This window comes from Cupressus sempervirens, chromosome 10 (assembly GCF_028749045.1).
Source record: "Cupressus sempervirens isolate cs-2001-9-10 chromosome 10, ASM2874904v1, whole genome shotgun sequence".
In the NCBI taxonomy this organism is placed as follows: domain Eukaryota; kingdom Viridiplantae; phylum Streptophyta; class Pinopsida; order Cupressales; family Cupressaceae; genus Cupressus; species Cupressus sempervirens.
In genome coordinates this window covers 236,657,720-236,677,044 of record NC_143127.1, presented here as the reverse complement: position 1 = coordinate 236,677,044, position 19,325 = coordinate 236,657,720, and the positions used below count along the sequence as shown (strand labels likewise).

Below are 19,325 nucleotides of genomic sequence, written 5' to 3'. Positions count from 1 at the left end.
TGCTAGCATTATCCCCATAAAAAGGTCAAAAAATCTACACATGCTTCTAATATTAGGAAAAAGTTAAATTTTTCCTTAGATCACTCATGCATCAAATTTTCTTGAGATGGTTGAATTATTCAAAAAAATTAAACTATTGTGCATGTAACTAAATTTTATTATTTAGTTCTAAAATTTTAAAGGTATCAATATTATCATATTGGGCCACTTGGATTTTTTTTTTAATGCTATTTTTATGGAAGGCATATTTAATTGACCATGATAACATTTCTATTGTTGCATTCAAGGGGCTATGTTTCAATTTTTATTTATGATATTTTCTTCAAAATTTATTTAATGATTCTTTTATAACTTTAGTTATATGTTTTAGAGGATTTCATTATTATAATGTGTATGCCACTTATTCTCTTAGACTCTTAGAACATTACCATTTTTGAACTTTACATTAGATAAGTTCTTAGTCATTTCTTTACGAATGTGTCCTTCCTAATATCGAGGGAACCAAATTTATTTAATAATTCCTATACATGTTAACTAAAAAAGAACAATAATAATTATAAATGTATATATTACTTCCTCAAACGAGTACAATCCCTCATATTAGACAAAGCAAACCAAACCTCTAAGTGTCAAAATGTGAGGTGTTATTGCAATATTTCAAGTGCAAGCTTGTTTGTTGGCCTAATTTAGAGAAATGTGTCCTTTACCCAATCAATAGCCCGATATACAACGGGGAGAGCTTTGTGGAATTAAACAATTAGAGGAGGATTAATGTCCGAAGCCGACCCCAAACTTACATCTCTTTCATTCAACTCAATGTGAGAGGAACCAATATATATTCCTTGGACATCATTCGCAAAAGATAAACTACACAAAGAGCAATCAAAGAAACAGTGGATAGCGTGATTTACATAGGAGAGCGTCGTCGGAATTTCAGCCATTCATTGACTTCCAATGGAAAAATCTCAGCATCGATTCGGAGACATAACCACTGCAGACGTCAAATTGTCGTTAACAGGACCAAATGATGATAACTACGAAAGAAATCCAGTTCATCTCCATTCTGTCATTCTCAACAGATCAGAGTTTTTCAAAGTCAAGATGTCCGAACGCTGCTCATCTGATAAACCAGATGAAATAAGAGTTACCACATCTCGCAATTTTGATGACTATCTAAAATGCATTCAACTGATGTATGGCGAGTTTGTGTATTTCTCTGATGTTGAGGAATGCTTAGCCATACTTTTAGTTGCTTTCGAGTTATTGTGTGATGAGCTCATCAACAAATGCATGCAATATTTGGAAGCAATTCTTTGGAGTCCTCAGCAAGAAATCCAAATCAGAGACGTGTTGTCTTCTCTGGGATTGAAACCAATACCAGATTTAGCTGCCAGGCTTGACCAAAATGACGATGACGATATAACCTTTGTGGAAAGCACTATAAATGAAATTGTGTCTATTATTTCAGGTCCTAAAAGCACACCAAACCGGGAAATTGCAGAGAAATATATAGCGGACATATTCGAGGGAAATACAAGTAAAGAGAATGTGGAGCTATATTGCGAGCAGTTGCTTTATCAGAAGATTAAATCATCCATCGCCTCTCGTAATTTCAAAGCTATAAGATATCTTTTTGAATTTTTCGACCGTTGTAAGGAAGACACACTCAAAACTGCATTCGTGACTTTTTGTGAAGATTCAGAAATTATGGAGTATGTAAATACGGAGTGTTGCAAAGACACAGATAATAGCTACTATATTTTCCCCACTATAGTCTGTTTTATGCAGGCAATAGGAAATGGGAAGATAATAGTTTCAAGAGCTTCTCGTGTTTCTTTTATCACGAAATGGTTACCAATCTTGGCAAAAGCGTGCAGTGGAAGATATTACAACCTGACTAAGCTCGATAACGCAGTGCTTACTATCGTTCAGAGCCTCCCTCTTGTTGACAGGAGACGTATTTGCGTGGAATGGATTGGGATTTATAGGAAGCATGACTTGGACTTCGCCAAGCCATTTACTTTACTGAAAGATTTAGAAGATGCTTATCACAAATCGACATCGACCGGGTAGTATACGGTGCCTCTTTCAAAATTTTGAATTATCTCTTGCATTTTACTTTTTGTTTACATTTGCAGATGTTGGAGTCCAGTAGTGTTTAGTTGTGCCTATCGTTGGCAGTAGCTTTTCAATTTCGAAAGCATGTGTAATGTTCAATGTGTACTGATCACAGCCAAACAAATAAATAATTGTTTTGTTACATCTGTGTGTGCCTTGATATAGTGAATATAGTTATGACAAAGTTCTATTGAATTTCAATCATATCTTCCTGGTCCTTTAATTGTCATTGTCTATAATATTTCAAAGGCCTAAAAATATCAGATACAATCTGCTTCATTAACCATCGATGCTTGTTAATGTTACCTTATGGGATATAAATAGTTTATTGATTAGTTTGGCCTCCTTGTCAACAAGTAGGAAGGAAGACTGAATGTACTTTGGTTAGTCTTTCATCAATTTAGTCATGTTCACCTTGACTTATATAAGTACGAGAATTTTTTTTATATCAAATTTAATCTATTTGTAATTTATCACATCTACATCATGATAGACTAACACTAATTTATGTAAGCAAGAAATATTTATTGTAATCACAATCTATTCTAATTTATTATCAATATATTTTCATAGAATTTGCCAATCTTTAATGAAGTGCCTCAAAAATGTAGTCATTAAGTCTTTAATAGATGTGTATAGATTAACTCTTTATTCTTTATACATTTATACATTTATACTTTTCTCTTGATTATACTTTTATTAGTAAAACGATAATTTCTTTACATGCTATAGATTAAAAATAACAATTATACAATGAAGTCTTCAAAACAAAAGTATAATGTAACAATTTTCTGATTTATTATATATGCAAATACAATAGTGGAAATCACTCGAAAAGATTAATAATTTCTATTGAGATATTAAGGATGACAACATGTAATACTAAATTTATGTATTTATTGTATTTAAGTTTGATCTTTCTACATATCTTCACTCCTTTATGACACAAATAATAAAAATAAGTAATTTCAACAAGAAATAAAGTAGTAGAAAGACAAAGCCATACAACTATTCTACATAGGAAATGAAGTTGAAAATGAAGAAATTATATAAATTTGTTTCTTATAGGTCAATCAAAAAATAGGTACTATTGTGATTACATGCATCAAGTATTACAACAGATAGATACTTTGGTAATTTTGTGCATCCAGTAATAAAGTTGGTCTTAAATCTCACATAAGAAATTGAAGAAATTTTATAAATTTGTTTCTTAGAGGTCCATCAAAAAATAGGTACTATTGTGATTACATGCATCAAGTATTACAATAGATAGATACTTTGGTATTTTGTGCATCCAATATTAAAATTGGGCTTAAATCTCACACAGAGAACATTGATTTTTTAGGTGAGTATGTAGGTGACATTTTTGGGTCTATTTAATTTAATATTCCCTTTTAAAATGTATTTTTCCAGGAAGGAGTATTGAAATGTTTTTTCTTAATACATTTATTTCCTTTATTGTAGAATTAAGCTTAGCTTGTATGTCTACAGTTATTATTTCTATGTTTGTCTTGCTAGCATTGCACAAACTTGTACCCCAACTCATTGTATCTTGTCATTCCTGAATCTTATCACACAAATGTTTCAAATTATTATCCAAACCATTATTTTTCTTCCATAATGGAGTACACTAATTTTAAATTTTTTAAGGAAATTTTTGAATTGATAAATCTCATTTCAAGCCTTTGTAATTTATTGGACACAATACTACTTTCTTTCCACATATCTACCAACACTTTTTTTGGTTTTCTTAATTGGCTAAAAAATCTTTCATGATTCACTCAAACTTTTTCCATTATTACTTTTTTATTTTGGATCTCCAAAATTATAGGTTTTTTATTATATTTCTCAAAAGAAATCCACTTGACTTTCTCTATAATTGTTGTTTTCAATGATTTATTATTGATGTAATCAAACATTTAAAATTTATTGCAACCCATCAATTTATTTTTCATTATTTGTGATTTCATTGATTAAATCTTTTCAAATATCTTACCTCCTTACTTGGGCTTGCTTCTCTATTAAGTTTCCTAAGCTTCCCAAGGTTAGAGGTCATATACGTATAATTTTTGGATCCATGTTTGTTATATGGAAGGCCAGTACAAGTATAATAACATGAAAGAATATACATGCAAACATTTGATAGCTATTTGATCCTCAGAGAATATAAATAATGCACCAAGAGCTCCATTAATAATTTTAATAAATTTTATATTATATAAATAGTCATATCTAGATATTTAAAGTTCCTAATCTATATGTTGTGTCTTTTGTTAATGTGATTCATTGTGTTTAGGAGATGTCCATTGTGAAGGTGAGTAAGTTGAATTATAGGTTGCCTAACCAACAATTGTAATGACAATATACCATAATCTTTTGTTTTTTGTTGGGCAATGTTTTACCATGGATATGCATGTATTTGATTAAAAAATGGAAAATCAATATATAAGAGGGGATAACTACCATTCAAATTTATGGAGTGATAAATAAGTATATGTAATAGAAGTGTGCCTCTATTTAAAAGACATAATTACCTAAATTAATTAAGAACATAAATATATTAATTGTGAAAGGATAAAAACCATTAAAATAATTAAATACATTATTACGTATCATGATTGATAGGAACATGGAAAAACTATTAATACTAAAATTGTAACAAAATAAAATATATTTTATAATTAAATATAGATTACATTATCAAATAATATGTTATGATTGCAATAAATGCTCATTTAAAAAATGAGATACCCATATAAGAATCTCTTTAGATTTAATTTTTAAGGTCTATGTTAATTCCTTCATGTATTTGTTCAAAAAAATTTCTCTCCCTAATCTTATTACTTGGTTTTATAGAGCTTCAAAACATTTTCTTTTACAATAAAACATATAATGCATACTTTACATGACTCAAAATAATTTGATTGTAGATTTGTCATACATTGTCTTCTTTCTTTAATTTTAGTTTTCATTCCCCCTTGTATTTATCAATCATATATCTCAATCATATATTCTCGGTTAAGCTATTTGTTATCTACCCTCTTATTTTTTACACTTATGTCTACTACTGGGGTGTATTTTGTTGGGGTTGTGTAGGTGGAATCAAACCAAATTTATAAATAAATCGTATCATTGAATAACCTCCAAATAAGGTATCAATATTTACTAGATGGAAATAAGTTTGGTTTTCATCTTCTATCTATTTTTTGTAGCTCAACTAACCTTCCTTGTAAAAACAATAATTTGTTATAATACTTTCAGCTTGATTCAGCTGACTAAGAGATAGAACTAACTGATTTCTTCATATCATCTTGAATCCTCTGAATGTTTTCCTAAAATTTATTTATGAATGACAAAGTATATTGTACAAATCTTGTACCTTCTTTACAAGTTCTTGTATGTTTTTTACAAATGCCTACAACTTAACTTTTCTAACTATAATAATAGAAAATTCTTTCTCCAATACTCTCTTCTCAAATTTCTCCTTAGACAAGGCCATAAGTTTCTCATTTGCCTCAACATCATCGGTATTAAATTTTTCAACAATTTAAAATAACTGATATATGATGGGGTTCTTCTCATTAATGGTTTGAATATCAAAGACATCAACAAATATGTCTTTGATATCATGGAACACCTATTTCTATTTCTTTTCTTGCCTCATCTCTTCTTGTCTTTTATTTCTTGCTAGGATTTCTTACAAGATGATAGTTTGTTCAAAAGTGAGATTGGCTAGATCCCATTTTATCATATCAATTACTTCATCCTGACTAATATTATTATCTAGAAAACTATCCTTTATCTCCATTCCTTTACTATTTTTTGGAGTGTTATTGCTGAATACTACTAGAGTAAGAGTGGGTGAAGGGGCATCACCACTCACTCTTTCTTTTAATTTAGTGCTTGGAACAAAAATGGTATCACTCAACACTAAATTCTTTGTTTCATCTTCTTCATTTCTAGTCTCCTTACCTCTGTCATTCTGAGGTTCTAAGACATGTGGTCCTATATGACTTGTAGTAGAAACTTCTACATTTGTTTCCCTGTCTAATTCTTCTTTCTCTTGCTTCTCCTTTTTTGGTTCCTCAACTTCTAAAGTATTTATTTTTTCATCAACATTTTGTACTTTCACTTATCCTTCCTCAAGATGCTCCCTTAATTGCTATAATATGGGAGTGTCAGTTGTAGTTAAATGAATAGGTGATACATTTCCCTATGTGCTTGACACATCTAAAATTTATTCATCACTTTGATCATCCTTACTAGTTACTATGTTCACTTCATTCTCTTGTTCTACTCCTTTTGTGGTTAATCCAAAAATACTCTTCCATAACAATTCATTTTACTATACAACAACCTCAACCCTATTCTATAAAATCATGAATGTTCTGAATTTAGGAACAAATTCTTTCCTATGATTCTCCAAAAATGTTGCCATCTTCTTATTTGTTAAATCAAGCATAATCTTTTCTACCTTCTCTTATTTTCTTCTCTACTATTGTTGGTTGTTGCCACTTTCTATGGAGTCTACTATATAATTCATTCAGAATCTTCTTTTCCAATTCAATAGGAGAAAGTTCATTGTTAGCCATCATCTCTATCATACATTTGTCTACATTAGATTTTTTAGTATTGGTTAGTGTATCGTACTTCACATATCTAGAACTTGATAGACTTGTAGAGCTTCTTATGTCGGCACATACCTCATTAATAATTATTGGCTTTGTAAATATAATGACTCAGTGTTGACTAGGTTCATTAGACTCAGTCCTCCCTAAATCTTCCTCTTTCATACCTTTCATCTTTACTAGCCTTCTTCTCTCTATCTGGTCCATAGTATCTTGCACTTTTTTCTCCTTTGTACTTGTGTTGCTAGGATTTTTTATTTTGACCACTCCTTTGTTGATTAGTTGATTGACATTTAATGTTGTTGTCTCCCTAGTCCTTGGTCTTTTTGGTCCACAAAGATAGAGGGGCTTATATTTTATCTTCTTTGCAACCTTCCTCACCTTAAGCTTAATGGTTTTCACTATTTTAGCCATCTTTATAGGTGGGGTGACCAGTGTTGGGGCTTTACTAAGTTTCTTTGTATTTTCTTCCTCTTCCTCATCACCACTATCATTTTGGTCATCTTCTCCAAGACCTTGTGTAATCATAAAAGTTTCTTTGCTTTTGGACTGTGTGCCAGGACTACCTTCAAGGTCTTCAATCATTTTCTTCCACTACTTATTATTAGAAGCGATCTAAATATGAATTGTTATTCTAGTATTTTCTTCTTCATACATGACAAAGGGCTCAACCTTTGATTCAATTTCTTCCTCAAGTAGTGCAATAATAATTGCACTTACATCATCAACTTTAATTTCATAGCCAAAAGGTTTAATCCATGATATCCCTGGCTTATCTTCCTATACAAATGTATTATCCATATTGACTAGAAAATATACATCATTGTAGTGCATCATAACCAATGATGCTGGGATCCTCAATCTCTTTCTCATTTTCTATTTGAACTATTCAAAATATGTATCTAGAACATCATAAGGATTTTCTCCCAACTATGTTATATACCGAGTAATTTTCCTTATAGTAGGTTTGTCTTGTTCCCATACAATATTCCCAATAGAAGGAAAATAATTGTGAGCATAAATGAAAATACACATAATTAATGATCTGAACTTACACATTGAATTCTTCACCGTGAGGACTGATTTCAGGTTCTCTTCTAGTTGTAATTGTTGTAACTTGGAAAGATCATATGCATGATCCTTAGTCACAATCTTCCATACATGACAAAATATTTAGTCATCTTGATTGATAAAGCCTATGAGAGATTACTCTCACTATAAATTTGATTAATGGATCAGTAATGGAAGAAATAGACAACTTGTGTTCATTCCCCTTAGCTTTGGTATTTTTCTTGATAGCTTATTTAGTTTCACACCTCATTGTCTTCTTTTTGTCAAATGTATGGTAATGAGTAACAATATGAATTACCTTTTGTTCAATATTTATTGGTCCATTCTCTAGCCACAATTCCATGCCATGAATTCTACTTAGCATAACTTTAATCCATTTGATCTCAAAATTCCTCTAAAAATCTAGGTTATGAGTTATCCCTTTCCTCTTAACAATTTTGAACTCATCTTTGAGTATTCCTTCATAAAAAAAAAAAATTAATTCTCCACATGAATCTCATATTATCTTTAACTTTTCCAATTTTGCAATTGTAACAACTCTCCATATCATGAAGCATAATGACTCTAGGTGGTATTGACGATAGCTCACATGTTGAATCTCCTTTCATAGAAATCTTAGGCATCACACAAAACTTAGGTGGAAGACAAGTGGACCACTCTTCACGAATTGAATATTTCTTACCTTTTCTCCTTGATTCTTTGTTGTAGATGATGAAGATGTCATGTTCTCATGTTAAATTCTAAAACTATTACTTTTTTAACAACTCTGCACAACTAAAAATCAATACTCAATATGAAAGTTGAAGAAATAATTTTACAAACTAAAGAAAGCACATAGAATGTACTATGTGAAGTTGGATAAGTATTTTTTAAAAATGGGATTTGCTAAAGGTACTCCAAATAGTAATCTATATCTAAAAGAAATGGAGAATGGTCTGTTGATTATTGTGGTATTAGTGGATGACATAATCTTTGAAGGTGATGATGATACAAATGACAAATTTTCTATTCAAATGAAGAAGCAACTTGAGATGAGCATGATTGTTGAGATAATATATTTATTAGGTTTGCCAATTGTGCATAACAGTGAAGGTATTTTCATTTCACAAACTAATTATTTCAAAGAATTACTAAAGAGATTTGGTTTAGAAAGTTGTAATCCTATTGGTACACATATGATGACTAGTAACAAGTTATCTAGAAAATATTAGACACCTACTGTTAAGTAGAAGAAATACAAATCCATGATTAAAGGTTTTCAATATTTGACTCATACAAGACCAGACATAGCTAATGCAATTAGCATTATTGTGATATTTCAAGCTGATCCTAAGGAATCACATTATGTAGTAGTAAAAAGATTTTTTAGAAATTTGAAGGGTAGACCCAATTTTGGGTTGAGGTATGATAGATCAAATGAATTTACTCTATGTGTATATCTTGATGTGGATTAGATAGGATATACAAATGATAGAAAGAGTACAAGTGTTGGAGCTTTTTTTCTTGGTGGAAAATTGGTTTCTAGTCTAAGCAAGAAAGAAGACTATATTTCATAAAGTACAACAAAAGAAGAGTATGTCATAGTAGCAAACAATTGCAATCAAATAATGTGGATGAAATAGATGTTGAAAGATATTGTATAGAATTTTTAGAACTATTTATCATACATTGTAATAACACAAGTATAGTGAGTATGTCTAAGAATCCTATGTTACATTCTAAGATGAAGCACATATCTATGAAGTATAATGTTTTGAGAGAGAAAGTTGTGGAGAAAGAGATCAGATTGGAATACGTGAATACAAAGGAGTATATTGAAGCTATATTTATAAAACCTTTACTACCTAAGGATACATTTGAGCATTTGAGAGGTATTCTTCGGGCTATGCCCCTTCCCAATTCATAGTACATGATGCAGAGATTGCATCAATATAATGGTACAAAGAACCATTGTTTATCTAGATTAAATGTTGATGCTTCCTTTACAGGGAAATATCTATGTTTGAGCTATGTCATGAAGAAGTCTAAGTAGTTGGTATCAAACATTGTCTTTGGACACTTGCGATAATTGAAGACATTTAGTAGCAGATTCACACAATGATGCCTTTTTTCTTAATGTCAATTGGGGAGAGAGAGTGCATGAAAAAAATCTCTTGGATACTAGGGAGAGAATCAATGGAAATATAAACATATACAAGGGTATGTGCAGGATCATGGTATACCAAACTATGGCCTTAAGTGGCAGTGAAAAACTAGCAAATCAGGATTATGTCAACTTGGCACATAATTTTAAAGTGGTTTTGAACTTTATATCAAAAAGTTGTAAGAAAATAATCTATAGGAAATTGAATCTAGTTTCTAAACTACAAAGCCTTATCTAGAGGAAAAAATATTTGATTGGTCAAAAGTTTGGATTTTAATGCGATTCTACAAAAATTTCAGGGCGAAAATAAAAAGTAGGTGTATGTCTGACCACCTTAATCATAATCAAATGATAATATTTTTTAGATATAAAAAGTAGACTCATGCTTGGATGTGACACATATTTTTGGGAATTTTTATTCCAAATAAATAATTATTTATGAATTTTCTACTATACTATTTTCAGAATTAAAAAACTCTTGTGTCTAACCACCTTAACTAGTTCAAAAAAAATCAAAATTAAGTTTTTTTTTTCTTATACTAGTTGAATCAGAGAATGTGATGCATCTTTTGGATTTCACAAATCTTATATGGTTTGAAAGTTATAGCTATTTTTCAACCAGTATGTCAATCAACACTTTGTAGCTAACTCCATTAGAAAATAAGTAATAATTACTTACTCAACTCATAATTTAGCAAACCTTACATTTATGAAAAGCTAAGAACATTCTTAAGAAACCCTTTTCATTACATCAAATTTTGGTTAAAAAAAGTCGTCAGCTACATGCTTGAAGTAAAAAACACATAAAAACATGCCAAAAACACATTTTTGAGATGTTTTAAGGATGACCATATAACGTTGGTATCGAAAGATATAGTAGGAATTATAAAGGTATTAATTCTTTTTATTTAGTATCAGGATGGGTGGGAAAAAAGTTGGAATAGATTTTGAAATTCTTTGAGGCATTTCAGAACTACATATTTTTCAGATCGCCACTTTTTGGCACACCATGATCCTACACATACCCACAATGGGGGAGAGAATGGAATCTTGTATATGAGGGTGATAAGTATATGAAGAGAAGAATGGGGGTGAATTGTAGATGAATACAGTATTGATGTCATGAGGGAAGTATATCAATAGGGGAGAAACACTGATGGAGAGTTATTCCTAAAAATTTAAGATTTGAAAATATGAGAGAAGCAATAACAACATAGAAGTATGTTTGGTATTCTTGAAACTTAGATGTTTTTCATGTATGTTGTCATCAATGCCAAAGGGGGATATTGTTAGCATGAATGCTAGTGATATTCCTATGGGGAAGTATCCTAGGATTAATGGAGCACTTGAGATATTGATAACATGATTGGGTCAAGTATTGAAGATGAGGTTTAGCATAGTTAAGGACATGTTCTATGGAGTATCTAGATTCAAGGGCTAAGTGTGCATGAAGAATGTTGAAGAATGGTATAATTTATTCAATATTTTTAGAAGATAGTTTACATATAGAGTTCCTTAGAATTAGTTTATGATGTTTGTGTTATACTTCTAATAGGGCCAAAATCTAGATGACCAAACTTAGATAGGGATAGAAGACATTTGGATGATGACATCAATAAGGACATGTTGTTCGAGGTCACACAAGTGAGAAGTTGTAAAGATTGTGAGCTGATAGTACTATGTAATTATGAAAATATATAATGTAGCATGTTATTTTTAATGAGGTCATATTGTAATTAATTGGGAAATCCTCAAGGCCAACTCAATAAATTATTTTGAGGACTTGGTATAAAGGAAGTTAATTTTCCTTTGGATGAAGTGAGTAAGTGAATTGGATCAAGTGTGTATGTGATAAGTGAAGAAGATTGGTAAATGCAAGTAAGAGACCAAAGGGATTATTGTGATGCAAGTTTGCAAATCTAGTACTAGGTTCTAAGAAGTGTTTGGTGTAGAAAAGTCATGGTAAGAGATCAAAGAAAGAGTTTGAGTTGTTAAAATTAGTTTTGTTTCTATTATTTTGAACGGACTAATATGTAGGCCATTTTGACAATGAGTTTCATGATCTTTCCTCTGAAGCTATTTTGACTATCAGTCCTTTTGTCTTCTAGTACTCATTATAAGGTTGGAACAACTCCTAACAGAGTTTTCAGTGTTGGAAATATGAGGTAGGAAAGGTTATTGAGAGGGTGGGGGGGTGAATTAGGAACTAATAAAACTTCAACTTATTTCATCAATTAATCTTTCATAAAATATTTTGGTCTAGTTGCATGCATGAAAGAATGAAAGTAGTAAACTTTGACACAAGATATGGTGACCCATAAACCTTCCAAATAGAAAGTAAAAATAGGGTGGGGATGATACCCACAAGCTCTAGTGATGTAGTATAGAGTTGTCCAGTTAAGGCTTACCAGTTGATTAGTTCTGATGATTGTTGAGCAATAAGGACTACTAGGTCCACCTTGTGAAAGGATTTACAAAACATAGAATGAAGTATGCACTTGGTAAAGATATTTATAAAGGACTATTATGTCTACCCTATTAAAGGATTTAGTTGATACACCTGTTAGGATGACCCAGTGGATGAACTCTAATCTACAACTTAGATTTTCTTGCTGAGATTTCTTTGAAATATAATGGTCACCTTGGTGTGATAGATAAATATTTATTTTCCCTTATACTAATTATAGCTTTCTTAATTCACATTTCTCCTCTTCATATGCTTTCTTATCATCATTTTTGGATGTGATACAATACATTACATATATCAATCCAAATTATAACTTAACAAAGTCGGCTACAACACAAGTTTTACCACAATCCATAAAGTTGGCATACTTGTTGGCACTCAGGTTCTAAAAAGAACCTTGATGAGGTTCTAATACTCAACAATCATTCTCAACACTTGACATTGTCATGATCTTGGCAAATATAGAATCTTGGTTCATACTAATCACTTCCAAGTAGTTTGAACTTGGTCAACATTAGTGACTTGGTGAATACTATGAAACTTGGCATACAAACTAAATCACTTAGTTGACACTACATGACTCAGTCAACACTAACAATACGATCTTATTATAAATTGAATCACTTGGTTAACACTCCTTGGCTTGGTTAACACTAGATTTACATCACTCACACTATGAACTCGGTAGACGCTAGAGAACACTTTTGACACTGTGCAACTTGGTACTTGGGTGATTTAAAGAAGGAATATCCAAGAGGAGATAAGCATATGGACTCCCACTACTATTCAAAGGTTCCATTAACTAGCCCTAAAGGTGGAAGAGAAGACTAGAAAGAAAGGGAAATCAAACTTCAAGGATAGAGGCAAAGGCATAAATTAGAGAGGACAAAGAGGAAGATACCAAGGTAGGGGTAATGAGAAGAGGAACCAAAGTGGTACCATGCCCACTGAGCAAGCCACTAAAATGATTCCTAGATGAGGTTATACTAGAGGAAGAGGTAATAAAGGAGGTTCTAGTAGGGGTAGAGGTTTAGGTAGAAAAAACTCATAATTTTCTAGTTTGAAGTGTTATAATAGTGGTCAACTTGGCCATCCACTATATAGATGTCTTGAAAAGCCCTCTTCTTCAAACCATGACAAGAGAGTAGCATATGTATAAGAGGACAACTCTAGTAGTAAAGAGAATGAAGTGGACCACATAGAGTTTAAAAAAGGTGAGAACCTTATATTTAGGAGGGTGCTAATCAAGCAACTTGCTCTTGATGAACCTAAGCATAAGAAGGCTCTATTTAGGATTAGGAGAAAGATCCTTGGAAAAGTTTGCACAGTAGTGGTGGACTCATCCTCTACTAATAACATAATATCAAATGAGGTAGTTTAAATGCTCAAACTAACCAAGGTATCCCATGTGAACCCATACAAGGTGGCCTGGGTCAACAAAGGTTAGAGTATATTGGTCAATGAACAAACTTGGGTGGATTTATCCATAGTAGGATAGTGTAGTGCCTACCGCTAGGTCGCATTTTTGCTATCATTGTCGAGCTCTTTCGGGGCTAGTCTCATGTTGATGGTTAGCAACATTGTTTTGAGACTATCAGATATTGTGCTTTGGATTCAGTTTTTTATGTGATGAGATCACTTAGACTTTATATTTCATGTATGCATGATGATCATTACATTTCTTTTAGTTATTGATGATGATTAGTTAGATGGTTTATTATCATATGTGTTTTCTTATAGATACTTACCCCATACTTGCATGTGTATGGTGTGCGTGTTTGTTCCTATGTATGGCATGTCTAATGTGGTTAAGGAATGGATTTGTAGTTACCTGCTAGTCAGGATCTACACAATGCACCACTTCCTACCATTGCCTATTTAGTTTAGTATATATTGTGCTTGTACATGCATGGTTTTTATGTAGGTTGCAAGTATTGGGTATTGACTTCCCTGAATTGTCAGGACGAGCATACCCTATCGTATTATCTCAATGGTAAGAGAGGGGAGATAAATTCTCAAGTCCAAATCCCAACGCTTTAAGCCATTTGTTTTAATTGGAAATTAGGACAAGTATCTGAGTTGAGTACCCTCCGAATACGTCGGATGATGTAACTCGTGATATAAACCCTTGGTTTGATTTTGTATGTATTTTGACTATGATGGATTTTTGTATTTTACACTTGTGAGTCTTTGATGTATTTTCTATTAATTAAGCCTAATTAAAAGATTTAATTAATGGTTTAATTTAATGAAAAATTAATATGGTATTTTAATATTTATTTTATTTAGTTAATTGGGAAATTAATTAAATAAAATAATTAAATTAGAAAATAAAAGTTATAAGTTTAAATTTGGAATGTGACAATATTTATTTTAATAATAATATATTTGGAGTTCATTTTTAAATAAATGACTAAATAATAATATTATTAAAGCTAATAAATATTTTAGCAATTAAGTTTTGAAAATGAAATTTAAAAGTGGAAAATATATTAAAATTATTAAAAGATTAAAGGTTGCATGATGTGTGCACATGATTAAAATATAAATATATTAAGATAAGAATAAGTGGAATTATTAAAGTTAGTGCATAAGATTTAATAATAAATAAATTAAATTGAAAAGAGTAAAGTAAATATTATATTAATGATTGTGCATTATTTTAATGTTTGCTCACATAGGAGTTTGCAAATTCTCAAGAGTTGTCATGTAGACAACACAGGAGTTTGCACTCTAAGTATGCACTAGTTGTCTACACTTAGGAGTTAGCATTTTTATTTGAGCACATGGTGTCTACAACCTTATGACTCATCTAGAAGGTTGGAGAAGATTCATGCTTGGTTGTCATGCTTATCTTCTAGTTGTTTCTAGACACATTCTAGATGCATCTTAGAGGCCTTTAAATAGAGGCTCTCCTAGTGTGTTGGGACAAGCTTGAAAGCTTACATGGATTTGAGAAGCTCATATGCTTCTACATGCTCATATGTTTCTACATGCTCCTATGCTTCTTCAAGCACTTTTAGTCACGTGGGAATTTCAATTGGCTTGGATCTTGGAGGAATTGAGAATGTTGGAGAAGGAAGGGATTTTTCTATGGACTTCTAAGGCATGGAAAATTAGCATCAGTGTCTAGGTGCACTCGTGATTTTCGCATATTCTATTTGCACTCTTTCTCTTCCTGTCTTCTTCGTGACTATTATGAGTCTAAATATTCTCTGTGATTGAATCTGCAATTTGAAATTGGAATCTAGATATGTATGTTATTTGATTGCAAGGAAACAATAGAAAACCCTAGTTTCAATTTAGGAAGGAAACTAGATCTAAATTGGGCTTGGGTTCGAATTAGAATCAAATTGAGAAATGATTTCAAAAATGATTTCAAAATTTATAGTTAAACCTATTAGATGGATTAATGGGTATGTTTAGGAAACAATTATTTTTAAAGGGAAAATTCTTAATTAGAAAAGCCCTTTGTGTTTAAAATATATATATATATATATGTTTATTATAAATATGCTATGATGCTTAATTTTAAAAAAAAAAAACTCTGCATATATATATACATACATACATACATACATACATATATATATATATCTATATATATATATATACATACATATATACATATATGTATATATACATACATATATATAGTTATTGAAAAATCAAATATTAATCGCAGTCAAAAAACATTTTAAAATTTTGAATTGCGTGTGTTAAACATTTTATTAAAAAATGTCATTGAAAATGTATAAAAATATATATATATATATTCAAACATTGTTGGGGGTCAATTTATATTACCGCACCCCCATCCTAACTGGCGGTGTACCTGCACGGGTTGCAGTGTACTCGTGTGTCTGCAGGGTACCTGCGACCTGCGGGCCGCACGACATTACATATATTCGTTCAGCGATGTTTAAATCACTCGATGTTCAAAGCCTCTTCCCACAATTTTTAATGCGCCGATAGGGTACCTACGTACCACAGGGTACCTGCAACGGGCTTCCATCTGTCGCACGACCTATTCAAAGGCAAAGTCGTCAGCGATTTAAAATTTTTTTATTATATGCATTGCATAGTACGACTTGTATGCTGTGGGTGAAGTATTAATTATGTTATGAGATTGGTGATAATTCAAATTTAGATTATATATATATATATATATATATGTATGTATGTATGTATGTATGTATGTATGTATGTATGTATGTATGTATATGTATTAAATATATTAAGTATGAGATTTAACAATAATGATTATATATATATATATTCTTTCAAGTATTTAACTTTAACATTGTTATTTTATAAATGTTATTTCATGATTGATAATTGTTAAATATAAAATAACGATTTAACAATAATTTGTCAATTACTGTTAGTCGAAAAGAAACGTTGAATTCATTTAAATTATTAATTTGAATATGGTTGACTTTAATGTTAATTTTATTTAATGTATATTAAATATATTATTATATATATTAAATAATTTAGAGATGGTAATTTAATATTATGAGATGATTTTGAATTAAGAAACTTAAATTTTAGTGATATTGGACAATAGGTCATTGTTACATTTTGACCTTGTTATAACATAGCTATGATTTGAGTTATTGTTATGATTAATACATTATGTATTAATAAATAACTTAATGATATAACTTAATGGTGTTTAGAGTTAGTAAAATGTTAGCGAATGAAGCTTATGTAAAGGACTCTCTAGATCGATTATTTTTAGATGGGTTTATTATTTATTAATGTTTGTTGGGTCTAACAAACTATTAATAAATAATGGCATAAATGGTTTAAATAGTTATTAAATTAACCGGATTAAAGTTAATGATATAAATCAATTTGAATTGGTTAATAAATTGGAGGAGTATTAATTAATTGAAATCAACATACATAGGGGAAACTATTTGAGGAATATTAATATTGGGGTTTTTATTAGAACTTGTTATTATTAAAATATTAATGGGAAAGTTGTAGAAGAGTGATGAATTTGGTTATTATAGAATTATTAATAAGATTTCCAATATAGCTTGTTATTAAATATTAACAAGATATTATTATTGAATTATGAAAATAATATTTGTGTATTGGATTATGGCTGACTTTTAGTTATTAGCCAACTGATATTCATTGGTTTGATGGTATGGTTGTGTAATTATTAATTAAATCAATTAACTAGAGTTAATTGGATTTAATTAATAATTATGTTATGTAATAGAGATTTAATTGATATAATTCTTTTAACAAGATTGTAAAAGTTTTGATATCGAAGTTGATAAGTCTTATTCTAATGACTTGAATAATGATTTTAGTTATTTTAATGGTTATTAGTGACGATTTAATTATTGCAACGATTAAATTAAGAAACTTAAGATTTAGTAATATTTAATTAAGTTTTAATTAAGTATTACTAGAATGTTAAAATGGTCATGGATGGTGTACCTATGTTAATTAATTGATTTAATTGATCATTTTAATAAAGTTATAATCTTCTTATTCGAAGATTGATAATTGGCTCTCTTATAATATAACGAATAATGATCCTTGAAAAGTTGAAGAGTTAATCAATTAGAATGTAGATCATAGTTAAATAAAGAGAACAATTTAATTAAAGGTCAATGATGAACAATTTAGTAAGTATTTATCCTTAAGTTGTTCTTAGAATATTATTTTAATGATGGAAGAATAATGCTATCGGGGAACAAACGGGTTGACTTGTAGGTCAAATGATTAAACTTAGACACTTGAGGTATACTTGCAAATAGAAGAATGAAACTCTACACTTGTGTTTGCATTGTGTATTCTCTATGCTTCTTGTTTTGGATTTTGGGTTGACTAGATTGTTGACCAGTCTTAGGTTGTTACCAGAGGCTCGGGGGTTATGCGAATGTGATGGCATGTTGATCTTATTTAGTCTCGATCTTTATAAACCCAACCATGTTTATGTGATGGAATGCTCTATGAGATGTTTGTAGTTACTGATTGTTATAGTTGAGATTCTTATGTATGAGACACTTGACTTAACCATTTTTGAGTCATCGATCAGTTATCCTTGGATTATTTTTTAGTCGCCATGATGGGACTGAAATGTTGATTTATTTCTTGATGATTTTATGTTGTGACATGTTTTGACTCAACCATTTTGGAGTCTTCGATTAGTATGATTTTGAGATATTCTTGGTTGCTTGTTGAGAACCAATGGATATTGTGATTTATTTTGAGATATATTTTGGTTATTAAGAACCAATGATTATTATGATTATCAGTGATGCCTTCAGTTTCCAATAGAGAACTGTTGTGGTCATGATTTTTTATGGATACTTTCCAGATGCTCATCAAGATTTGATGATTCTTATCATGGATATTTGATGCTTATATTGTGGATATTTGATGATTCTTTTTGTGAATTTGCTTTTGGTATTTCTTTCTAGTCACTCGTATAGGACTGGGGTGATTTATGATTCCATGAGCTTAGGGTAGGTTATCTACTTGTAGTGTCAGGAAGTGGCTTGCAATGGGGGTCGGAGCCCTAAGTGGCTGCCAAGGTAACTCATTGTAAGTTTGGTTAATAAGTGATAAAATTTACACACTAAATGGGGATTAAATGAACCTAAAAAGATAATTGTTTTAATTCTCGCCCATGCCTCGAGTGCTTGTACAAACTAGGATGGGAGTAGAGAGAACGCATGGTTGCGACCTTGCATTCCATAGTATGCCTCGTCAGTATGAGAGGATACTAGTGGTTGCATGAGGATCAGTATGGACCTATGGAGTTTAGCTAACTGCCAAGGTAACTTTTACATGATATATGTGATGACACTTTCCCACTTGCAGAGTAGGTTTCCTACATGTCATTGTGTGCCTCTGGGATTAGATGTCA

The 19,325-nt window shown here is 30.8% G+C and overlaps 1 protein-coding gene across 1 annotated transcript; it reads left to right on the top strand.

The window, feature by feature from the left end:
* The first annotated feature begins 954 nt into the window (after positions 1 to 954).
* Positions 955 to 2,073, top strand: LOC149533510 (BTB/POZ domain-containing protein At3g05675-like). Its single transcript, XM_089805876.1, has one exon. The coding sequence runs from the start codon at positions 955 to 957 to the stop codon at positions 2,071 to 2,073; it is 1,119 nt and encodes a 372-aa protein (XP_089662002.1).
* The last annotated feature ends 17,252 nt before the right edge of the window (positions 2,074 to 19,325 follow it).